Source organism: Acinonyx jubatus, chromosome A2, assembly GCF_027475565.1.
Source record: "Acinonyx jubatus isolate Ajub_Pintada_27869175 chromosome A2, VMU_Ajub_asm_v1.0, whole genome shotgun sequence".
Taxonomy (NCBI): domain Eukaryota; kingdom Metazoa; phylum Chordata; class Mammalia; order Carnivora; family Felidae; genus Acinonyx; species Acinonyx jubatus.
The window spans coordinates 15,394,999-15,421,061 of NC_069383.1; the positions used below are offsets into that span (position 1 = coordinate 15,394,999).

Below are 26,063 nucleotides of genomic sequence, written 5' to 3' on the forward strand. Positions count from 1 at the left end.
CTTTTGGGTGAACTTTCTCCCTGGGGTGCCTGCTAATCCCGGAAGAGGTGACTGAGAACCTGAGCAAGACTTTGGGCAGACCCCTGGGCCTTGGAGTCTTGAAAATTTGACATAGTGAAAGTTGTGGGATAAAGCCAGGCTTTGCGGGGACTTTGATGCCTTAAATGAATCAAAATACATTTGAAAAGAAAAATGGCTGAATACCAGTGATCTAAGCATCCATCTCAATGTAAAAAAAAAAAAAAAGGTCTAATTAAACCTAAAGGAAGTAGAAGGAAGGAAATAATAAAAATAAGAATAGAAATTAATGAAATAGAAAACAAATACCATAATAGAGAAGATCGACAAGGCTAAAGTTACTTCTTTGAAAACTAATGAAATTGATAAATCTCTGAAGAGCTTGATCAAGTAAGCTGTGTAACATTATCAATAAGAGGAATGGAAAAGGACATATTAATCCAGATCTTTCAAAAATTAAAAAGATTTTGATAGATTTTTAAAAGACAGATTTTTTAAAAGATTTTATAGGAATTAAGAAGATTTTCTGAACCTTTTGTTAATAAATTTAAAATGGAAAAATTCCTGGAAAGAGAATATCTGAATTGACATATAACTATTAAAGAAATTGAAATCATTACTAAAATCCTGCCCACAAAGAAAACTTTGGCTTTAACGGTGAATTCTACTAAAGATACTGAAGGAAGAAAATGCGCCAGTGTTCTACAAATTCTTTTAAAGAATATAAAAACAGAGAATGCTCCCCACCTCATTCTTTTTATTTATTTCATTATTATTTTTAATGTTTATTTAATTTTGAGACAGAGAGACAGAGCGTGAGAGGTGGAGGAGCAGAGAGAGAAGGAGACACAGAATCCAAAGCAGGCTCCGGGCTCTGAGCTGTCAGCGCAGAGCCCGACGCAGGGCTCAGACTCACGGACTGCGAGATCATGACCTGAGCCAAAGTCAGATGCTTAACTGATTGAGCCACCCAGGTGCCCCCCCAACCTCCAACCGCATTCTTCCTCTATCAAGGAGGAGACAAGGACAAGGACGTTGTAAGAAAGAAAACATTACGGGCCAATTTTACTTGTGAACATAACATAGGTGCAGAAACTTAAATATTAGCAAAGATATCCAGTATTGTATATGGAAGGATGTCCTATCACAGCCAAATTAGATTTATTCCAACAATGCAAGGGTAATTTAACATTTAAAAAACAAAATCAACCAATCTAGGGGTGCCTGGGTGGCTCAGTCAGTTGAGCATCTGACTCTTGATCTCTGCTCAGGTCTTGATCTCAGGGGATCTCAGGGTTCTGAATTCAAGCCCCACATTGGGCTCCACACAGGGCATGGGACCTACTTAAAAAATAATAATAAAAAAATTAAATAAAAAATCAATGTAATTCACTGTTTTGAGAATAAAGGAGGGGAATCTTATTCCACTAAATATAGCATTTGATAAAATTCAACGTCCATTCATGGTAAAAATCTTAGCAAACAAAGAATAGAATTGAACTTGTCTAATCTGGTTATAGTTATCTCAGCAAAGATTATATTACCTCTATTCAACTTTGTCCTGGGGTTCTTGATAGTGTAATAAAGCAAAGAAAGAAAGAGACAGAGAGAGAGAGGGAGGGAAGAAGGGAAGGGAAGGAAGAGATTAAGGAATTCTAGGAAAGAAATAATACTGTTATTATTCTCAAATGATACAATTTTTTTTAGTAGAAATACCTAAAATGTCAACACATAAATTGTTAGAATTAAGAGAATTTAGCAAGATAGATAAATTACAAAGTAGCTGGATATAAGATCAGTATAGAAAAAAATCTCTTTTATTTCTGTTATGAGCATCAGACAAAATAAAAACTTTTACACATACTACATAAAATAGCATTCAGAAACATAAAATATCTCAGTATTCATCTCACCATAAATAGTCAAGCCCTCTAAAGAAAATGTTCATGGATTGGGTAACTCAGTATATTAAAAATACCAGTCTTCCCTAAGTGATCTACAGATTCATTGTGATCCCATTTAAAATCCTAGTCATTTGTTGTTTTTTTTTAAAAAAAAAATGTGGAAACTGACAAGCTGATTTTAAAACTTCTGTAGAAATGTGAAGGGCCAACAATATTCAAGACACTTTGAGGAAAAAGAACAGGGTATGAGGAATAATCTGAAAGTTGTAAATTGCTGTAAGGTAATTCAGACAGTGTTGTATTGCTATAAAGCTAGACAAATAGACCAAAGGAACAGAATAGAGAATCCATAAGCAGACTCACACATGAGTGGACAAATGATTTATTACAAAGCGGGAATTGCAGAAAACCAGAGTTAATTGCAGAAATCATAATCAACTGTTCTTTTTTATTTGGTTTATTTTGCGAGAGAGTGTACACACAGGTGCACGTGAGTCGGGGAGGGGCAGAGAGAGAGAGAATTCCAAGTAGTTTCTGTGCTGATAGCATGGAGACTGATGTAGGGCTCAAACTCAGAAGCTGTGGGATCATGACCTGAACCAAAAGCAAGAGTCAGATGCTTAACCATCTGAGCCACCCAGGCACCTGTCGACTATTCTTACAATCACCAGAAGTCACACAGAAGTAGGAATGTTATCTGGTTTCCTCATTTTTTTCTGTCTTTTGTTTGTCCTCATTTTCAGAGGGGCTTGTTTTATTTTTCCCCAGCCCAGGCACTGCTTTGTGGTCCACAAGCAACAGAGATAAAGGGAGCATGTGAAGATTAGGTGACCCAGGGCAGAAGTTAACGATGGGGGCCATGTGATCTGGTTTGCCCAGTTCAGTTCAGTTTACACCTCTTTTTCTGGCATAGATACTAGTAACTTCCACTCTGAAAAGTGTTCTGGTTTGGATGACCAATTTTACAGTTACATTAAAGGGTTCTGGGGGATTTGGATCACACGGAAGTATCCGAACACACAATTTAGGATAAAAACGACGTCAACGTAGGCGGGAGGAGGATAATTGGGCAAAGTAGAAATAAGGAAAGGGCAAGAGTAGTTCTTCGGTGGATGGTCAAGAGGGTCAGGAGATGAGGAGATTATGTGAACTCCCAACATCCAGATGTTGAAGGAAAAGTGTGCCTTTTAGATCTGTAAGGTCAGAGATACCAGACCTCTCTCTCTCAGGTCAATCTAAAACAGTCGCAGTTATCTAAAGAGAGCAATACATAAATAGCTTTGGGTTTCAATTTATGAGATATGCTCTGGAAATAACGCTACAGAATACAGGCGAAGTCAGTCTGTGTTCTCATCAAACTAGTTTGATCTGTTAATTCCTGGTTGACTGTCATTTGCAAAGCACCGTAATTAAGCTATCATGCTTTTTCATTCTTGAATTTCTTTAGAAGAGTGGTTCTCAAGGTGGGATTCTCAGACCCGTGATGGTCCTTGAGACCCTTTTGGGGGGGGGGGCTGCCTGTGAAGTCCAAACCGTGGTTCATAATAATACTAAAACATTATTTGATCTTTTTAATTGTTGATGATTACACTGAGGCACAAAAGCAGCGGTGGATGAAACTGCATGACCCTTATCATGAATCAGTGGCACCACACGGCCCAAGTGGTCATTGTATTCTTTACCACTGTGCAATCACAACGTTTTCAGAACGCCGGTGTTTTGGTTATGCAGTATGTTCTTGATGAAGTAGTAAAAATTATTCTTTTTTTTTTTTTTAAACCTAAACCCTTGAGTCTTTAATAGTCTGTAGGACAAAGGAGGAAAGACTCATAAAGCGCTTTGCAGAAAACGGAATTGTGAAGGAGAAGCACTTGTTCCGTTGTGGGAGTTAAGAACTCATCTGAACTGCTCCCATGTTTTTTGTTTGAGGAGACCATCAGATGACATTGTTATTCAGACTCGGGTTGTTTGGCAGCCACTGTCTTGAAAATAAAGGAAGAGAGCCTGTCACGTCAAGAAAAATAGCGGGCAGGATTTGTTGCCAGTGATAAAATTGAGCCTTCAAGTGAAAATTTGAATTTTGGAAACTTGTCTGCCACTAGGTGCTTGACAGCTTCCTAGTGCTTAAGGGATTTTTTTCTGATGAGCTCAGTGGTGATGCTAATGAATGTGATTTTTGGTACTCTGAAATGAAATGTGTCAATATCTGGAAAGTCTACATAAAGCATGGCACTGATATTTTCCAAATGACTCATGTCAAAATCTCAGGGCGCCTGGGTGGCTCAGTCGGTCAAACATCGGACATCGGCTCAGGTCATGATCTCATGGTTCGTGGGTTCGAGCTCTGTGTTGGGCCCTGTGCTGACAGCTCAGAGCCTGGAGCCTGCTTCAGATGGTGTCTCCCTCTCTCTGCCCTTCCCCTGCTCATGCTCTGCCTCTGTCTCTCTCTCTGAAAAAATAAACAAACATTGAAAAAACTAAAAAAAGAAAACAAAGAAAGTCGTGCATGGGTCCATTCAAAGTGCAAACTAGTAGTGGGTTTGAATATACCTGAGTATGAAAAGTTAATTGATACTCTTCAGATTGTATATTGCCACTAACCCTTGAGGAAACTTTGCTGAGTTCCGGTATGTCAAAGAAGAATATTTGTCTGAAATATTATTTGAATATTATCTGAAAAGCCTATTAAGATCTTCCTTATCCAAAAAAATGAAAATAAAAAAATAAAATATTCCTATCCAACTATGTATTTATGTGAAGTCAGATCATCTTCTTTAAATAACTTACAGGGACTGTGTTGCTCAGTCAGTTAAGCATCCGACTCCTGATTTTGGCTTAGGTCACAATCTCAGTATTCGTGAGATTGAGCCCTGCATCGGGCTCTGCATTGACCACGTAGAGCCTGCTTGGGATTCTCTTTCTCCCTCTCTCTCCACCCCTCCCCTGCTCATGTGCACACACTCTTTCTCTCTCAAAATAAATACATTTAAAAAAATAACTTAAAGCAACTGATTGAATACAAGGTATATGAGAATCCAGATATCTTCTATTAAGGAAATTTGAAAAAAAGTAAAACTACTTTTTTGGGGGGAATGGGTTAGAAGATATCGTTGACTACTTGAGAAAATGTTAACATGTGAGATGCTTAATATTGTTATTTAAAATTTTTTTAAAAATGTTTTATTTATTTTTGAGACAGAGCATGAGCAGGGGAGGGGCAGAGAGAGAGGGAGACACAGAATCCAAAACAGGCTTCAGGCTCCGAGCTGTCAGCACAGAGCCCGACGCGGGGCTCGAACTCACCATGAGATAATGACTTGAGCTGAAGTCGGACATTCAACTGAATGAGCCACCCAGGCACCTCAATATTGTTATTTTTAAAAAAAATTTTTTTAAACATTTATTTATTTTTGAGACAGAGAGAGACAGAGCATGAACAGGGGAGGGGCAGAGAGAGAGGGAGACACAGAAGCTGAAATAGGCTCCAGGCTCTGAGCTGTCAGCACAGAACCCGACACGGGGCTCGAACCCACGGACCGTGAGATCATGACCTGAGCCGAAGTCGGACGCTTAACCAACCAAGCCACCCAGGCACCCCGTTATTTTTAAATGAATTTTGAAAATAGTTATTTAAAAAAGTTTTAGTTTTAATTCTGAATGCAGTAAATATCTATCCACATAAACACAAATTCTCAGGAGTCCCTTAATAGTTTTTGAGTGGAAAGGGGTCCCAAGACTAAAAAGTTTGAGAATCCCCGCTTTAGAGCACTGGTTTTCAGCCTTAATGAATAGCAGGATCATCATTGGAGCTTTAAAAACTGCTCTGTCTGGGTTTCATCTCTAGAAATTCTGTTTTCATTAGTCTGGGGTGCAGCACGGCCATCAGGGTTTTTGAAAGCTCTCCAGGGGATGCTCATGTGCAGCCGAGATTGGGAACCAGCACTTTAGTCCAAGGCTGGAGACGTACAGGCCCTGGAACTTGACCTGCACCTGCTTTTGGTCTGTAAATGAGGGCATTTCTTCTTCAGTCATCTGGCATCAGCTCTATTCCAGGCACCGTACTTAGTACTGAAGATATGTCAGGGAGCAAACAGGAAACATTTCTGTGTTGTGGGAGAGGAGATGATACTGCACCAATAGATAGGTCTTCTTTTTCTGTAGCATGGAAGGTGGAGTTAATAAAATGCCAGAGTCAGGGTCCAGTGCGGTTCTGATGCTTGGGCTTGCTTTGCCTTCAGACCAGGTTTTGGTCCCAGTTTGCTGCCGTCTTCAGAGCTGGTGCCTTCTGAGTCCCAGCAGACACAGGCATCGGCTGACGCCCCGTTCGCTGCCCGAGGGATCTACCCTGAGGAGATGCCATCGGTGGCCCGGCCACGGCCTGTCGGGGGCACCACAGGTACATGTGGCTGTTTAGCTTGCGTTTCTGAACTAGAGAACCTCTGCTTTCTGGCTATTCCGGCAGAGTACCTTTCAGACTTCCCAGGGTACCGCTGTCCCCGTGTCCGTCACCTCCTCCACTAGTCTGTGCTCCCTGGGATCCCGGTAGAGGTGCAGGCAGGGGAGGGGGGAAGAGAGAGTGGCGGAGATCCCAAGACTGATGTCCTCCGATTTGTTCCTGTGTCAGTGTCTCAGAACATCCTTTCACGTGGAGTGCACAGCACATCTCTGCCAGGGAAAGTGTTTCTTAATTCTTACGGTAAACTGAAAGATCTGTTTCTGAGCACTTGGTATGGCTTTAAAACAAGTGTCGTTTTCTAAAAAGGCACTTTTCCAGCCTGTGATAAACAACTCCAAATGTTGCTGGACAGTAACCTAGGGAGATTTTTGTTTCATTTGGTTCTCGTGACGAGGGACACTGCTCATAGGTGACAGTCAAGTCCAACATGGCTGAGCTGAGTCTCACATGGCATGTGGCTGGTTGGCCCTGGCAGTTTACCCAGAATTAAAAATTGCTGTTTCATGTCACAGAACTGCATCTCATGAATAGTTGATACTACAAATACCATATTTGTGAATGTTGTTCATTGTTCCTCAAGTGTCTGTGGAGTTTAAGATTTTTTTTTTTGTACAGCTCAGCATGCTTTGAAAAGTCTTCGAAGTTCGTTATACCCATCTGACTGTTTTACTCAAAGTCACTTTTATTTTCATTTCTTCACCTTCCTGTTTGACGGTTTAATAAGAAATTGAAGCTTTAAAAAGATGAGCTATTACATGTTTGCTTATCTTTTACAGTTTTCTAACTTTCTGGACAATATATACCTTTATAATGTCAACAAGGAACTAGTTTAAGCCTTTTCGAAACTTGTAATAATTGGTGGATAGTGATCCTTTATGGTTTCCTAGGCATTTATTATAGGTTGCATTGTCTATCAGTCAACAACAAAAATATCTCTGGATATCCCACAGGATTTCCCATATTTTACAGGTGCTGTACTTGCAGTGAGTTTTCTTTCTCCTGTTAATTACTGCTTATTTGAACATTGGTGCATATTACATCTCCCAAACAAAATTCAGACAGCTTCATCTTTAATCTAGAAGAATAGAGAAATGGTACATATGAAATATTTGAAGAGGAAGTTATTTTCTAATAATTTCTAATAAGAGATTAAGTTGTATAAAAATTTGTAATAGAAAATATTAAGATATACTGGAAGAGTTACCTTTTGACTAAAATAATCGAATATGTATATGTCTAAAAATTAGTAGAAGCAAAGGAAAATAGAATCCAGGGAAGTATTCAGCAGGTATGCCCATGAGGTATTTTTATGAGAGGATGATTCAAAGAAATTGATAAGTGGGCAGACTTCAGAGCCTAAATGGACAAAGGACAGGAAGGATGAATTCACAGAAGGAGTATGTGTGTGGGGTGTATATCACAGGAAAGTAAACATGAAAGATGCCCAGTTTTGAACATGACTGAAGAAATGCACTTTAAAACCATGGGGAGACACCATTTCAGTCGTGAAACTGTTTTCATAATAACGTAGCAGGACAACATTAACATCCACTTTCTTCTTGTGTACAGTGGGGGTAGTGTGGCTGTTGTGTGGATTACAGAAGATAACAGGTGCAAAGTGCTCAAAATAGTGCCTGACGTGTTGTAAACTTTCAGTGAATATCAGCTGCAATTATTATTAGTATATTTCCAGTGGTGGTATAAATCATTAAACATTGGGAAAGCAGCTGGGCAGTATGACTTACTAAGCTTTGCATTTGCTAATCTAATTCTACTTTTGAGAATCTAGGATCCTCCTCCCCAAAGAAATCCAAATATTGGGGAAAAACGAGTGCAAAGGTGTTTATCAGCACATTATTCATAATAGAGAATTGTGAGCCCTCTAAATGCCTAGTAATGAGGGGATCAGTGCATAAATTGTGCAGCTGTTTATTATTAATTAATTAATTTCATTTTAGTTTTTTTATTAAATCCCAGTATACTTAGCATGCAGTGTTATATTAGTTTCAGGCATACAATATAGTGATTCAACATTTCTATACGTTACTCAAGTCTTCATCAAGAAAAGTATACTCTTTTTTAAGAATTTTTTTTAAGTGTTTATTTATTTTTGACAGAGAGAGAGAGACAGAGCACGAGTGGGGGAGGGGCAGAGAGAGAGGAAGACAGAATCCGAAGCAGGCTTCAGGCTGTGAACTGTCAGCACAGAGCCCGACGCGGGGCTCAAACTCACAGCCCGCGAGACTGTGACCTGAGTCGAAGTCGGATGCTCAACTGACTGAGCCACCCAGGCGCCCCAGATACTCTTTTTTATTAAGTTTATTTTGAAAGCATGTGCACATGCATGTGCTCATAAGTGGGGGAGGGGCAGACAGAGAGGGAGAGAGAGAGAATCCCGAGCAGGCTCTGTGCTGTCAGTGCAGAGACCCCCATGTGGGTCTCGAACTCACAAACCGTGAGATTATGACCTGTGCCAAGATCAAGAGTTGGACTGTTAACTGACTGAGCCACCCAGGCGCCCCAAGTTAAGTGTCCTCTTAATCCGCCTCACCCTTCCCCCCAACCCCCTCCCTTCTGGTAACCATCTCTTCTCTATAGTTAAGAGTCCGTGTTTTTGGTTTCTCTCTTTTTTTCTTTGTACGTTTGTTTTGCTTCTTAAATTCCACATGAGTTAAGTGATACGGTATTTGTCTTTATCTGGCTGACTTGTTTCACTTAGCAGTGTACCCTCTAGCTCCATCCATGTTGTTGCAGGTGACAAGATTTCATTCTTTTTATGGCTGAGTAATATTCCATTGTATATATACACCACCTCTTCTTTATCCATTCGTCTATTGATGGACACTTGGGTTGTTTTCACAATTTGGCTATTGTAAGTAATGCTGCTATAAACATAGGGGTGCATATATGTTTTCAAAATAGTGTTTTCATGTTGTTTGGGTAAATACTCAGTAGTGTATTTCTATTTTTAGATCACATGGTAATTCTGTTTTTAATTTTTTGAGGAATCTCCGTACCGTCTTCCACAGTGGCTGCACTAGTTTACGTTCCCACCAGCAGTGCACAAGTGTTTCTTTTTCTCCACATCCTCACCAACACTTGTTTTTTGTGTTTTTGATTTTAGCCATTCTGACAGATAGGAGGTGCTATTTCCTTGTGGCTTTGATTTGCATTTCCCTGATGATGAGATGTCTGTTGGCAATCTGGATGTCTTCTTCGGAGAAATGTCTGTTCATGTCTTCTGCCCATTTTTGACCTGCATTATTTGTTTGTTTGTTTTGGTGTGGAGTTGTGTCAGTTCTTTATATATTTTGGATACTAACCCTTTATTGGTTATCTCATTTGCAAATATCTTTCTCCATTCTGTAGGTTGCCTTTTTGTTTTGCTGATTGTTTCCTTTGCTGTGCAAAAACTTTTTATTTTTATTTTATTTTATTTTATTTCATTTCATTTTATTTTTTAAGTTTATTTATTTTGAGATAGGGAGAGACGGGGGTGGGGTGGGAAGGAGCAAAGAGAGAGGGAAAGAGAGAGAATTCCAAGCAGGCTCAGCACTGTCAGCGCAGAGCCTGACATAGGGCTCAAACTCATGAACTGTGAGATCATGACCTAGCCAAAATCAAGAGTGGGATGCTTAACTGACTGAGCCACCCAGGTGCCCCCAAAAGCTTTTTATTTTGACGTAGTCCCAATAGTTTATTTTTGCTTTTTTGCCCTTGCCTCAGGAGACATAGCTGGAAAAATGTTGCTGTGGCCGATGTCAGGGACCTTACTGCCTGTGCTCTCATCTAGGATGTTAATGGTTTTAGGTCTCACATTTAGGTCTTTAATCCATTTTGAGTTTATTTTTGTGTAGAGAAAGTGGTCCAGTTTTATTCTTTCGCATGTAGCTGTCCAGTTTTCCCAACATCATTCGTTGAAGAGACTTTTTCCCATTGCATATCCTTGCTTCCTTTGTTAAAGATTAATTGACCATATAATTGTGGCTTTATTTCTGGGCTCTCTGTTCTGTACCATTGATCTGTGTCTGTTTTTGTGCCAGTACCATACTGTTTTTATTACCACAGCTTTTTAGTATATCTTAAAATCTGGGATTATGATAACTCCAGTTGTTTTTTTTTTCTTTGTCAAGATTGCTTTGGCTATTTGGGGTCTTGTGTGGTTCCATACCAATTTTAAGATTATTTGTTCTAGTTATGTTGAAAAATGTTTTTGATGTTTGTTTAGTTTTGAAAGAATGCAAGCAGGGGAGGGGCAGAGAGAGAGTGGGACAGAGGATGTCAAGCAGGCTCTGCGCTGAGAGCAAGGAGCCTGATGTGGGGCTCAAATCCATGACTTGTGAGATCATGACTTGAGCCGAAGTTGGACACTTAACCAACTGAGCCTCCCAGGCACCCCTATATTGCTGTTGATAGTATGGACATTTTAACAGTATTCTCCTAATGCAGGAACATGAAATATCTTTCCATTTGTTTGTGTCATCAGTTTCTTCCATCAGTGTTTATGGTTTTCAGAATGTAAATCATTCACCACTGTAGTTAAGTTTATTCCTAGGTGTCTTATTCATTTCAGTGCAGTAGTAAATGGGATTTTTTTCAAACTTCTCTTTCTGTTACTTCATTATTAGTGTATGGAAGTGCACTAGATTTTTGTGTATTGATTTTGTATCCTGTGACCTTACTGAATTCATTTATCAGTTACAGTAGTTTTTTGGTGGAGCCTTTAGAGTTTTCTATGTTTAGTAGGTATCTGCAGATAGTCAAAGTTTTACTTCTTTCTAACTGATTTGGATGCCTTTTATTTCTTTTTGTTGTCTGATTGCTGTAGCTAGGAATTCCAGTACAATGTTGAATAAAAGTGATGAGAGGGGAGCCTGGGTGGCTCAGTTGGTTGAACGTCCGACTCTTGATTTCAGCTCAGGTCATGATCTCTCCGGTTTGTGGGTTCAAGCCCCTTGTTGGGCTCTGCAGTGATAGCAGGGAGTCTGCTTGGCATTCTTTCTCTCTTTCCCTCTATCTGTGCCCCGCCTCCATTTCCTCTCCCTGTCTCTCAAAATAAATAAATAAACTAAAAAAAAAAAGTGGTGAAAGTCAACGTTCTTGTCTTGTTCTTCCTGATCTTAGGGGAAAATCTCTCAGTTTTCCACCATTGAGTGTGATGTTAGCTGTGGGTTTTCATATATGGCCTTTATTATGTTGAGGTATTTTCCTTCTAGACCTAGTTTGTTGAGGGTTCTTAGCATGAATGGATGTTTTACTTTGTCACATGCTTTTTCTGCATCTGTTGAAATGATCATATTGTTCTTATCCTTTCTGTTGTTGATGTGATATATCACATTGATTGATTTGGGAATATTGAATTACCCTTGCATCCCAGGAATAAATCCCACTTGATTGTGGCAAATGAGTTTTTTAATGTGTTGTTGGATTTGGTTTGCTAATATTTTGTTGAGGATTTTGTATTTATGTTCATCTGAGATAGTGGCCTGTAGTTTTCTCTTTTTGTGTTGTCTTTATCAGGGTAATGCTGACCTCACAAAATGAGTTTGGAAGCTTTCCTTCCTGTTTTTTTGGAATACTTTGAGAAGAATAAGTATTCTTTAAATGTTTGGTAGAATTAATCTGTGAAGCCATTTTTTCATAGACTTTTGTTTGTTGGGAGCTTTTTGATTACTGACTTGATTTTATTACTGGTAATCGGTGTGCTCAATTTTTCTATTTCTTCCTGATTCAGTTTTGGGAGGTTATTTGTTTCTAAGAATTTATCCATTTCTCCTAGGTTATCCAATTTGTTGGCATATAATTTTTCGTAATCTCTTAGAATCCTTTGTATTTCTGTGGTGTTGGTGTTATTTCTCCTCTTTTGTGTCTGATTTTGTTTATTTGAGTCTTTTTTTTTTCTTTTTGATGAATCTGGTTTAAAGGCTTATCAGTTTTGTTTGCGTTTTGAAAGAACCAGCTCCTGTTTTTCATTGATCTGTTCTATTATCTTCTTAGTTTCTATTTCATTTATTTTTGCTCTAATATTTATTATTTTCTTCCTTTCATTGGTTTTGGGTTCTGTTTGTTCTTTTTCTGGCTCCTTTAAGTGTAAGCTTAGGGTATTTATTTGAGAGTTTTCTTGCTTCTTGAGGTAGGCCTATATTGCAATAGGCTTCTCTTTTAGATCAGCTTTTGCTGCATCCCAAAGATATTAGGCCATTGTAGTTTTTTTCCTTTTTTCATTTGTCTCCCTGTGTTTTTTGATTTCCTCTTTGATTTCTTGGTTGACCCATTCATTGTTTAGCAACATGTAATTTAACCTCGATGTATTTGTGGTCTTTCCGTATTTTTTTTTGTGGTTGATTTCTTGTTTCATGGTATTGTGGTCAGAAAAGATGCATGGTATGACTTAAGTCTTTTTGAATTTGTTGAGACTTGTTGGTTTTGTGGCCTAACCTGTGATCTATTCTGGAGAATGTTCTTTGTGCACTTCAAAAGAATTTAACCTTCGTGTATTTGTGGTCTTTCCATATTTTTTTCTTGTGGTTGATTTCTAGTTTCATGGTATTGTGGTCAGAAAAGATGCATGGTATGGCTTCATTCTTTCTGAGTTTGTTGAGACTTGTTTTGTGGCCTAACCTGTGATCTAGTCTGGAAAATGTTCCTTGTGCACTTGAAAAACATGTGTATTCTGTTTTGGGATAGAATGTTCTGATATATGTTAAATCCAAGTGGTCTAATGTGTTATTCAAAGCCACTGTGTCCTTGTTGATTTTCTCTTTGGATGATCTATCCAACAATGTAAGTGGTATGTTTAAATTCCCTACTGTTATTGTATTACTATTGATACTTCCTATATGTTTATTAATAGCTGCTTCCTGTATTTGGGTGCTTCTATGTTGGGTGCATAAATATTTGTAATTGTTATATCTTCTTGTTGGATTGTTCCCTTTATGACTATGTAGTGTCCTTTGTTGTCTCTTGTTACAGTCTTTGTTTTAAAGTCTATTTTGTCTGATATAAGTATTGCCACCCCAGCTTTCTTTTCACTTCCATTTGCATGATAAATATTTTTTCATATCTTCACTTTCAGTCTGCATGTGTCTTTAGGTCTGAAATGAGTCTCTTGTAGGCACCTTATAGATGGGTCTTGCTTTTTTTATCCATTCTATCACCCTGCATCTTTTGATTGGTGTATTTAGTCCATTTACGTTCAAAATAATTATTGATAGCTTTTTTGCACTTACTGTCATTTTGTCACTTGTTTTACAGTATTTTTGTAGTTCTTTTCTGTTTTCGTCTTCTCTTACTCTCTTATCTCGTGGTTTGCTGGTTTAATTTAGTGATATGCTTGAATTCCTTTCTCTTTATTTTTTCATATTTATTACTGGTTTTTCCTTGTGGCTACCATTAGGTTTATATAGAATATCTTATGCATATTGCAGTCTATATTAAGTTGATCGTCACTTGAAGTTGAACCCATTTAGTTGAACGCACTAAATTTTTACTCCTCTCCCTCCCGTGTTTTAGGTATATGGTGTCATATTTTCCATCCTTTTATTTTGTAAATCCCTTGACTGATTTTTATGGTTGTGCTTAATTGTAGAGCTTTTGTGCTTCCTATTTTTCTTATGCGTGCTTGTGTTCTCTTGTTTCCACTCAAAGATCCCCTTTAACATTTCTTGTAGGGCTAGTTTAGCGGTGGTGAATTTCTTTAACTTTTGTTTGTCTGGGAAACTCTTTGTCTCTCCTTCTATTCTGAATGATAACCTTGCTGGATAGAGTGTTTCTCGGTTGCAGGTTTTGTTTTTGTTTTTGTTTTCCTTTCAGCATTTTGAATATATCATGCCACTCTCTTCTGGCCTGCAAAGTTTCTGTTGACAAGTCCACTGATAGCCTTATGGGGTTTCCCTTGTATGTAACTGTTTTCTTTTCTCTTGCTGTTTTTAAAACTCTCTTTTTATCACTACTTTGTGCCATTTTAATTACTATGTGTTTTGTTGTGGACCTCCTTGGGTAGATTTTGTGGAGGGCTCTCCGTGCCTCCAGGATCTGGATTTTTATTTCCTTCCTCAGATTTGGGAGGTTTTCAGCTATTATTTCTTCAAATAAATTTCTGGCCCATTTTCTCTCTCTCCTTCTGGGATCCTTCTAGTGCAAATCTTGTTGTACTTGATTGTATTGCTGAGTTCCCTTAATCTATTCTCATTTTTTATCCTGTTGAGTTTTTTGTTTGTTTTTTTTGTTGTTGTTGTTGTTTTTTTAAGAAGACCTGGCTAGCTACATGCCAGGAAACCAATTCCCTTTATTAAAATAAAATTAGAAATATTAAGGACTATGCCTTCTGACTTGTATTTTTACAACAAAGATGGTGTAACATATTAAGAGAGATCAATACATCTGCAGAGGCAAAGAAAGCTTTACCAAAACATGAACCACTAAGGAAGAAAAACTAGACATATGTGGCACAGCATGTTGAAAATGGTTAGGATTTAAAAGAAATTAAAAAAAAAAAGAGTGGAACCTTTCAGGGTTCCTGGCACACTGCCACACTTAGGGCGCCTCTTTGGATGGACTCCTGCCAAGGGCATTTTGGAGGGGGTGTGTCTGCAGGAGAATGCGGGAATAAGGTGCCTGGTATTAGCAAGGTTTCTCAGTTCTGCCCTGGGGGGAACCTGGAGCCACTTTGGAGAGGTGCTAAGGGTGGGTGGGAGGGGGTAGGTCCACAGAAGAGTGCAGGGGTGCAGTGCACTGTTAGCGAGCTCGGTGGAGAGTATTTGTGCTGCACTGGTTCCCGCAGGTGTCACCTATATAGGCTGAGGGGCAGGGCAGGGAAGTGATACCTCTATATCCCAGGCATTTTTCAAACTGCTGCTTCTATGCTGTATCTAAGTGGAGCTGTTTGTTGTCTTGTCTCTTTAAGGGTGGGGACTCAGTTTCCTCTTGCCCCCTGACTACCAGAGTTGAGTCTGCTTGTTTTTAAAGTTTCGGGTGTTCAACCCCACTGATTGTAAGAATTCATGAAGTTAAGCTCCTCTGGTTTTTCAAAGCCAAATGATAAGGGGGTTTGTCTTCCCAGTTCGACTCCCCTGTGCCTGGGGTGCCTGGTGTGGGGTCTGCTCCTCACCCTTTTCTGTACTTGAAGTGACCCTCCCTCCTGAGGACAATCTGGAGGGTCCGTTTGGTTCCTGACTATGCCTCTGCCCTCCCTACCCTTTTGGATATGGCCTCTTCACTGTGTTTAGTTGTGGAGAGTCTGTTCTGCCAGACTTCAGGTCGTTTTCTGGGTTATTTACACTGATGTGGGTGTTATCTCGGTGTCAGTGTGGGACGAGGTGAGCCTCAGATCCTTCTATTTCGCCACCTTCTCTGGAAGTCCCCAAGTGTGTAGCTATTTAAAATGAAGAGCTCAAAAGGAATCAGAAAAAGAGGATTTAAGATTTCCCAATTGCCTCTTATGTTTATGGTACTTGACCTATTTTATCTCTTTCAATTCTGAAAATAACATCGTGAAGTGGGCGTTTTTTCCCCATGTGAGAAATGAGGCATCAGGGCTCAGTGGGAGTGGTAGCCGGCTGCCCAAGGTCACAGGGCTGTCACTGCTGGGGCTGGAATGCAAACCCAGGCTTCCTGGGCGTGATGCCCCACTTGAATCATGGGGAAAGCCCGTGCCGTATTGTTAAGTAAACAAAGCAAGTTACAGAATTGTGTCTGAATTATGATTTCGACTACCATTGCACTTTTAACACAAAGGTATGCTTTTCTGTCTGTGCGCTTGTGTGTACCTTGGTAAATGCTGGGGAACAGTGTGCTACATTTTTGTTCTTTGCAGGATTTGCTCAACCAGTATCTGTTGAGCAAACCGTACTGATGGTCCTAATAATTTTATTTTTTTAAGTTTGTTTATTTATTTTGAGAGAGGCAGTGCAAGTGGGGAAGGGGCAGAGAGAGAGGCAGAGAGACAGAATCCCAAGGAGGCTCTGCACTGGCAATGCAGCATGGGGCTCGCACTCACAAACTGCAAGATCATGACCTGAGCTGAAGTGGGATACTTAACTGACTGAGCCTACCAGGTGCCCTGGTCCTGATAATTTTAATCAATTTTATGAAACTTCAGCAATTGGCAAGAGCTCTTCTGCGTACATTGCTCTGACAGGAGCCTAGCAGGGTTTTTTTCTGACCTTTAGCATTTAGTTATTACAGATCCAAATGAAACTGTGCCATTCCTTTGTTTAAAAACATGTATTTGGTTCATGGAGGCTGTTACTTTGACAGCTAGAGTAGGAGAAGGCTGGAAGAAGGAGAGGGCCGCCTTCCCTACCTCTGAAATCTCTGAACCTCGTAGGGCCAGTCTGCACAGCATAGACAGATTTGATGATCCTGGGAGCATTTGGGAACAAGTATTTGATTTCCCAGAGCTTAAAGGTCACTTTTTTGTCTCCCTTAATCTATGGAGTAGGGATATATCCATATGCCATAAGTTGATGGAGTAGGAAAATATGTCATTTACAGCCTGGCCTTCATAGCTCCCCGAGGCCACAGCATGTCTACGTGTAGAGAATGAGCTGTAGAGAGACTCCTGGCTTTGCCATCAGCACAGCTCCCTGAAGAGGCTGGGTGGGTGGCTTTAAAATTTTAATTATGACATGCCTAAGTTGTGGAAACAGTGTAAGTATAGTGAACATAAATGTACGTAAACATTCTGAAATCAAAGAAATACACACCCTGCCTTTTAAGAACAAATACATACTGTATTTTCTCTCCTCGTGAGTCTCAGAAACACGAGCACACAGGAGCCAGGTTTCAGCTTTCTCCAAAACCTTTCCCTTCTTTCTTTGGAACCAATAAGATCATCCTTCTTTATAACCTCTTGGAAATGAGTGGAAAGGCCCTCTGCTATAGCCTTTATTCCCTGTCCTCTGATGTCTATATAGGAACATAAGAACATCACTGTTAGGCACCGTATTAAACGGAAGTAAGAGGAACCAAGAAATCCACAGTCCGTTTTTCCTAGGAAGTATCATCCTCTGGAGATGGAATTGGGGCCGTGTTTGAACAACGCTTGTATCCCTTGTCCGTAAGGAAGATCTGTAGCCAAAACCCAAGCGTCTTGCCAGGCGACTTCGCTTCTCAACAAGTGTTGACCCAAGTGCCCGCTCTGTTCCTTCAGGCTCCCAGATTCAGCACCTGACACAGGTGGGGATTGCAAGCAGAATTGGAGCCCAGCCAGTGGAAATCCCACCGAGCAGAGGCGGCCAGTATGGGGGACCAGGCTGGCCTTCCTACGGGGAGGATGACGCGGGCCGAAGAGAGGCTGTGAGTATCTTGTGTGTGGGTCATCACGGAATAATCACTTAATTTAGCTGCTTCTGCCTCTGCTTTGAGGATCGCTCTTTAAAACCTACATACATAAAAGTTGTAACTAACTCCCTCACTATTTTCTCCATAAGTGTATTTTTGCCTACAGTTTTTAGATCATAAATTCCCACCCACCGAGAGGGGGAGAGTACTGGCATTGAACTTTTCAAAAGTGTATCATCTTTATTGAGGCAGATTTTAGACTTAAAGTAGTGAATTTTTGAAAATAACCTTGCAGAAAAAGTAATAAAAGTGATGTTCGTTACATTAAAATCTGGACAGAGACCTATAAGTAACAGCTACTTTGAAAATTTTTCCAATTTTTTTATATTGTGGTAAAACACACATAATACAAAATTTACCATCTTAACCCTTCCCAGTTCCCAGTTCAGTGGTTTCAAATACATTCATGATGTTGCACAACCATCACCCCCATCCATCTCCTTGGCATTTTTCATCTTGTAAAATGGGAAGTGTGTGCTCATTAGACACTAAGTGCCCTTTGCCTCTCCCCCAGCTACAGGCAACCACAATTCTGCTTTCTGTCTCACTGATTTTAACTTTCAAGTAGTGAATGTGAACCTGTAGGTGACTAAAATCTGGACTTGATCTTTGGTGCTACTGTTGTATACACGTGTATGATCTCACATGCCTACTTGCTCACCATTTGTGCTTTGTTGTGGGCTAATCAACGTCATATCCATTATGACCCCCACAAGATGCTTCTGCCATCATCTCACAGGTTGGAGCATTCCAAGGCATAGGGTTTCTTTTAGAGGCTTCTCCTTGCTTTGACTGCTCCTTTGTAGGAATGGAGTCAATACGGGCACAGGTAATTTCCACAAATGATTTCCTTCATTTTTCTCAAGACTTTTACATGCATTTATGTGTCTTTCTAGCAGACACTCTAAATTCTTTTCATGGCCAGATGGTTCTACTATTCAGAGAAAGAAAATTAACTCCAGAATGTAATTTTCCCCTATCAGATATGCTCTTATACTTAGAATCTCAGGTGTCTGCTTGACATTTGCTCACACTTTTCTTTTTCTGCCTTCGTTGTGCCCAGCTTATTTTTTTTACTGTGCTTTGTGTTTTCCTATCAGATCTAGCGTTCACTTTATACTGCCTCTTTTATCACTATTTGGAAACGTGAAATGTAGAAATATTCTAGAGCTTGAACGCCATGTTTACCATTAGGCTAATTTTTAGCATAAGTGAAACCACAGATTTAGTACTTATATGTACATCCAAAGAGAGATTTTTCACTGAAAAAAATATGAAAAAAAAATCACTGAAAAGTATAATTCTGGTCAAATGAATGCCAAATTTATATTATGTAAATATAGGCAAAACTCTCGTGTGTTACAGTACAGATAACTATTTTAAAATGTTTATTTTTTAGAGAGAGAGAGAGAGAGCGTGTAGGGAGGGGCAGAGAGAGAGGGAAACAGAGAATCCCAAGCAGGCTCTGTGCTCTTAGTGCAAAGCCTGGCATGGGGCTTGATCCCACGAATCCTGAGATCATTATCTGAGCCAAAATCAACAGTTGGACGCTCAACCGACTGAGCCACCCAGGTACCCCAGTGCAGATAACTTTTTTTTTTTTTAATGTTTGTTTATTTTTGAGAGACTGAGAGAGAGCATGAGCAGGGGAGGGGCAGAGAGAGAGGGAAACACAGAATCCAAAGCAGGCTCCAGGCTCTGAGCTGTCAGCACAAAGCGCGACAGGGGGCTTGAACTCATAGACCACGAGATCATGACTTGTGCTAAAGTCAGACGCTTAAACCAACTGAGCCACCCAGGTACCCCAGTGCAGATAACTTTTTAAAGAAAAAGGTCTGCAGAACAGTCAATAGACACACATGAATAAAATGGAAAACGATTTTGTGACCTTGTGCGTGTTCTGTGGTCTCAGCATGTGTCACAGGCACACCCTCCCAAAGCTCCAGGCCCAGAGCAGAGGCAGTTCTTGTCCTTTGCTCTGCAGGGACTTGCTCACCTCTTCCAGCTCTCAGATGCCCTCATTTGACCTTTCATCTCCCCAGGGAAGGGACCCCAGCTCTCCAGGTCCCTTCCTGTTCTCCCAGTGGACCACTGACCTCCACACATAGAGGCCCAAGAGACTTGGCCAACCTCATCATTCCTTCTGTCTGCTTTTAAGCAAGTATTTATTAGGCATTGTACTGCTCCCCCTCCAGCACTTTTTCCACAGTCTGTCCATCCCACCTTGAGGCCTGATTGGAGAGCCAGGGTGGGTGGGCAGTGGTCAGAAGTCGTCCTGGGAGTACACCTACCACCAGCGAATTTGACTTTCCCTCCTGTTCTTACGTGGGAAATACAGTAACATTTGCCATGTTCTTTCAGACGCACATGCTTGGCCATCAGGAGTATTCTTCCTCACCGCTGTTCCAGGTGCCAAGGACTTCAGGCAGGGAGCCCTCCGCTCCTCCTGGGAACCTCCCACACAGGGGGCTGCAGGGCGCGGGGCTGGCTTATGCCACCAGCTCCACAGAAGACCTCCAGCCCGGCCACTCCTCGGCTTCTCTCATCAAAGCGATCCGCGAGGAGCTCCTCCGGCTTTCCCAGAAACAGACCGCCGTGCAGAACTTCCACAGCTGATCGGCCTCGCCTTGCAGATTTGCCAAGTATCTGCTTCCCGTGGAAGCAAGACTAAATGGAAATCAACTGAGTGGGTGTTTGTAAGAGGATGTGCATCTCCTGGGCTAGGCGCCCATGTAAGGGAGCAAGTTGCAATTTTAGAAGATGCCATAAGTCACATGACAGCTCATGATGCTTTTAATCGGTTGGCAATTTTTTGACCACTTGGGTTTCAGTCGAAATTTACGTACTTTTGGCCAAAAGCCAGCAGCACTTCATGAAGACAAACCATAAGACTAAGCTAACAAAAATCACTAAATTAGTCTCCTTTTTAAAGGTAAAGGATGAAAATTGTGTAGATGGTTTAGGGATTATTGGAATCCAGCGTTTCTGTGGGAAGATGTGATTCAGACTGGTTTGTATGATGAACTTGCTGCTTTGTTTTTTGAGAAAAGAGATTTGAAGACATTTTATTAACAGCTTGATTTTCCTCTTTTTCTCCATAGGAACATATTTTAATAGTCATATTAACAACAAAAATACTAAGACTGTTTGGGAATTTACAGAGCTACTAGTGAGAAACCAAATGATAGATTGTAGAGCCTGATGATTCCAAAAGAAGCCATCATCTGCATTTTTCCTTCTACTTCTGGTGCTACAGCTCCGAGGGCCCCCTTCACCTTTATGTCTGTGAAATGCAAACTTTGGCTTTTTCAGTGGAAGAGTATGTTGAGGATTTCATTTTGTCCTAGGGAGGAGAATACAAACAAAAAAACCTCCCAGCGCGGGGAGGGGAAACGTTACTATTTATTTGGTTATTCAAAATACATATCGAAGTTTAGATTTACATTCTTAAGTGTATTTGCTGTTTAATTAATTGGGCGCACGTGACTGCCAATAGCATCCCATCTCAGCGCATGCCGTCAGTAAGGCCAGTGCTAGAGGAGGCGGCTTTCAGGAGGTCATAACTAATCCTTGCACTTAGCTGATGAGTTGCTCGCAAATCACATTTGAATGAGAAATCTCCCACGAGCAAATATTGTCTATGAAAACTCCTAGGGCCAACAGATTGTTATGCACGAGTGCATTTCTAGTAATCACGTTCTCTGTGTTCAAGACCTGGAAATGAAATGGAGTTCAGTCCAGCCTCTCTGTAATAAATCAAGAAATGTAAAGAGGAGCTTTGAGGACCACAAGGGAAAGGAGGGAGTTGCTCCCAGTTTCTGATTGTATTGTGCACGACCGCTGAGTGACTGTTAAAACCATCTTACATCCTTGGGGCCTGGCAGAGGGTATCGCCTCTCTTGAGATTCACTCTTGAAGTAAACATTTCCCTACTTCCCAGATTAGAGGAAGGATGATAATAATAAGGGCCGTTCTGCTTTCTGGTACTTGAGTGAAGTTCAGAAGAAAAACAGATAACTGATTTCCACTCTGAATCCTTTTTTATTAGATCAACTATTACTTTTAACTAACCACAAATCAACAGGCAGAATTCAGGACTCTGAGGAATCAAAATCTGCATCAAATTTTAAGAACCCTGCAACAGCTGAAATAGGTTTCCAAAATGTAATCACTGGGGGCCAGAATCGTTTCAGCACTTCCTCATTGAAGTCTGTCAGATGGTCTTAGGATACAGGGCATCTCGCTTCTGGGAAGTTAAATGTAGCCATTTCATCCCTGCCCCTCTGGAAGAGAAGGGGCACAGGAGAGGAAGTCTCTCGAGGATGTTAAAGGAACGGAGACCCCTTTTCAGGCAGCCCTCAAAGGCTCCAAGGAGTGTGGGAAGGAAGACCCCCTCTGGGCTTGATTTCTTACCTCTCAGTCTTGGTCACATACCAGACTCTCCCCAAAATGGAGTACTTTGCATGTCATTCAGAAATACCAGGTTTCCCGATACCCAAGCAGAATTTTATTTGGGACATCTTAACAGTGAGTTCAGACTGTGTGACAGCAAATGGAATAAACACAGGCTCCCTTCTGTTCTGCTCAGTGTTGTGTTTGTACCCAGTGTACTAAGAATCATTACCTCCTGTGTCCATCACAGAACCAGATGTCTGTTCTCCAGGGAGCTGCAGTAGGGGATCTTGATGCCTTTCAGATGAGCACGAAAGGATTCTACCTGTATTGTTGTACTTAGAATTGATACACTTTAATTAAGCAAATGTCAAGACCAAAGATAACATGTGATAACCGGTGGTGTGTGGTGTGATGTGAGCAGGCCCGTGGGATCACAGCGTTCGTGAGTTGGTTGTAAACCACACTTGGTCTGCACTTGTGTTCTCTAAACACCTGCAGCAGTCTACCTGTCACAGAACTCAGGACAGACTAACTGTTGTGGGGAGCACCACACCCAAATGGATCTCCGGATGCTCAGTTAACGTGATCTACTTAAAAGAAAGGTCCTCAGGTCGATCGTGGGTGGCCTTGGAGTTCTAAAATGAAAAGTTAAATTTTGTGTCTCTTTTTCCTTAGTTTGAAAGTTCTAGTGGTAATAACACAAGCTATGAAGTTGAGTTACAGTTTTAGAGAGAGTTGGAGAAATGATCGTTTTCAGAGACTACTCTGTCACCAACTTGCTGTGTCAGGTCCATTCCTGAGCCTCATTCTCCTCATCAGCTGAACGAGAACAGACCTCCCCTGCCCACCTCCCAGAATTTCTTGTTTTGAGATTCACATGTGCTCATATGTGCAAACAGCCTTTGAGGAGGGAGCACAAAGCTTGGTGAAATGTGAGATGTTATCTGTATGATTGCACTGGGATTGGACAGCCTGATACGCTGTCATCTACCAGTGAATGAATTCACGTGGAGGTAACCAGAGCAAAACTAGGGTCTCCGTGTGTCTCTTCTTCTCTCCCGATTTGCTTTAAATTCGCTTCCGTTGCCATTAATTTCAAAACAGAGTTTATCAAACATCTTTCTGCTCATGATTTTTTGCTGTTTGTAGCACCAAAAAAGTCACCATGAGCCCTGTGTTCTGAGATCTTAGAGTCTAAGGCAGATAGCACAGATGGGTATAAAAGACAGAAGAAGATACAGATACATAATGTGGTGTGAACGTCAGAAAGATTCATTGAAAATACACCAGTGCATTGGGTACTCAGGAGAAGGGAAGTTGCACTTTGGAAACCACGGGGTTCTGGGGAGAAGCCCACTTGAGAAGCTACTGTAATGAAGACGGGGGAGGTGGTGAGATGGCAAGGAAAGAGCTGGGAGTAGGCCTGAGGAAGGACGTAGAAAGTGGGCGAAGCTGTCATTGAACATGAACTTGATCTGCTGCAGTATGAGGACAGGATCCCTAACTGCACTCTGTAAGGAGTTTTAATAAAACAAGAGGAGGAAATGGGACTGTGAGAACGGGTTTGCAGTAGTACAGCAAGAAAATGGCCAGGTCCGCGAAGAAGGTCTGCTCAGCAAGAGATCCAGTCTGGAGGAGGGAAGAGAAAGGTACCAAGAACTGCTGGAGGAACCAATTATAAAGTATGAAAATATTGCAAGAATTCCACCAAGGTTTATGGCATAGAGCCAATCTCATTGGTCAGCCCTAACACCACATGAAATCCTTTGTGGAGCAGAGTAGGTTATAAATAAATACATTCCACTTCTTTGTAGCTACCTACACAATTTTCTCCAGATTTTATTTAATTTCAGAATATGGTTTGATTTTGGTGGCATATGACTTTTGAGCAGCAGACTAAGCGGGTTTTGCCAACCGGACTTTTCGGGGCGTGAGGCCTGTGATGCAAAGCACAGGTGAGAGGGGCACCTGAAGGCTTTGGGCCGAAACAGGTAATGCTGTGCTTCTTGAGCCTCCCATTTAACTGTGTACAGGGTCAGTGTTTACTGTATTCGCACTTCTTAGTGCTCCAGTGGCCAAACCGGTCACTCGGACACCGATTTGCTTTTGCAGTAATTCACACGTTAATCATTACATGAACTTCCCGTCCCCTTTCCTACTGGATTCTCAGACATGAATGAATTTGCTGGTTGAAAGGAAAGCTGGTTGAGGTTCTGGGCAGGGGAGAAGGGGGCTTCCAGTCTTAAGTACCACACTGACCTCTGCTCGAGGTGAATTGCAGCCATTCCATTTCTACCTCCAAAGCCAATCTCCAGAGCCTGCTTATCCACATTTGTCCCGGCGGGAGGGTGAGGGGGTCTGCTTCTGTACCTGCACACTGACCATTTGATCACAAAATGCATTTTTATGGGATGGTAACTTGAACTTCATTCTGACATTTAATCCAACGCATTAATGGATATTCTTGTAACAGGTGAGAGGGGTTTCTAAGAGCAACTGCTGTAACATACTCATAAAATGTAACAGGCTCACACTTACTACCTAATGAATAAGGGGTGTGTATATTTCAGGTTTCTTTTGATATTTTTGGAGGCAACTTTCAGTGTTTAGGACTCCTCTCTCTAGTATTAAAAAGACTTGAAAACTGAAACCTCACGGTACGATCCTAATTCCATGCTTGTGTGTGTTAACAGTACATTTGAGAATTTATCTTAAGAACACGCAGCAGCATTGAAATTTAGGAAAAGCATTTTAAATGCCTTTGGAAACATGAAACAAAGTTAGGAACCTGCAAGCAAGTGAGAGAAGGAATGAATGTCTTAAGCTGAGGTGGTCTAGTCCAAATTAGTTTCCCACAGGGTAGTTATGCAGGCTCCTTGCTTTGCCTTTCTTCCTCTGGGTTGCTCTGCCCTGGGGCCACTTCACATTTAAAGAAAGAGTCAATAGTAGAAGGGACAGAGATTTTGAGTCGCTTGGTCCCTGATTCCACCGGAACTTTCTGGACAACTTGGAGCGTCGTGAAGGGTCTCATGCCCCTGATTCAAGTATTCATGACTTGACAACCTAAGTGTGCAAGTTAGGAAGAGCACAGGGCCAAGTTCAAGCCAGACACCCTGTGCTGTTCCTCTTGTTCATGGGGGGAAAGAAGGAGGCTTTCACCGATTAACGCACTTGCTCTAAGCACCAGAGGGCTCACTTCAGGAAGGGGTATACACTCTGCTTAGCCCTCCTCCAGAGCATCTTCGAAGGAGCATGGAGATTGGGCTCATTACCCTTGCAGGAAAGGAGGCTCAGCAGAGCCGTTCTGGGATACCTGCTTGTCTCCTCCTACTTTGTCAAGGTCCACGTTCCTCTGACTCTTCCTGCACTCTCCTTCCTGGATTGTGAGTTGATAATGTACGAAAATACGCAGAGTCAATTGAGGCCACTTGTGGCATCAATACTGCAACTTGAACTTGACAATCATGGTTTGCTGGTCTCAAACGGGCACTTAAATTTCAGTGTGGGTATATGATTTAGTAATCGAACCTTCCCTTCTATTTGTCAGTTATGTTTCTACCCTTCAATTAGCTGCACTGTTTTCTAATGTGCTGTAGAGTTTTTGAAATAATTTATGCAAGTGTTTGGTTTCCATGTTTACAATTTATACTGCTTTCCTAGCATTTTAAATGGAAATGTCAATAAATGCTATGAATTGGTGTCAAATGATATTTTTCTGTTTCTTTCCTTTGTAACGTGATCATTTTTCTCATTTGTGAAATGTGATGGTTGAAGGAGATGATCTTTTTCTCTAATTTTTGTGGCCCTGGCGAGAACACCTACGACTTTGATTTTCTGAGGAATTAAGTGGAAAGGAGTCTCGTTAGCCTGTGGAATTCGCAGAATTGTTTTCACTCCCCTGGGTTGGTGCCACCCCCTTCTGCTCACTGTGTTTTGCACTAATCAAA

At 41.0% G+C, this 26,063-nt stretch overlaps 1 protein-coding gene across 1 annotated transcript in view; it reads left to right on the plus strand.

Moving 5' to 3' along the window:
- KIAA1549 (KIAA1549 ortholog) overlaps positions 1-25,821 on the plus strand; it is a 151,092-nt gene extending 125,271 nt beyond the window's left edge. The window contains exons 20-22 of the mRNA XM_053217785.1: positions 6,161-6,318; positions 17,531-17,676; positions 20,083-25,821. Of these exons, the coding sequence (XP_053073760.1) occupies positions 6,161-6,318; positions 17,531-17,676; positions 20,083-20,337 (559 nt within the window). The 3' untranslated portion in view covers positions 20,338-25,821. The remainder of the gene's footprint in view (positions 1-6,160; positions 6,319-17,530; positions 17,677-20,082) is intronic.
- Positions 25,822-26,063: the final 242 nt, after the last annotated feature.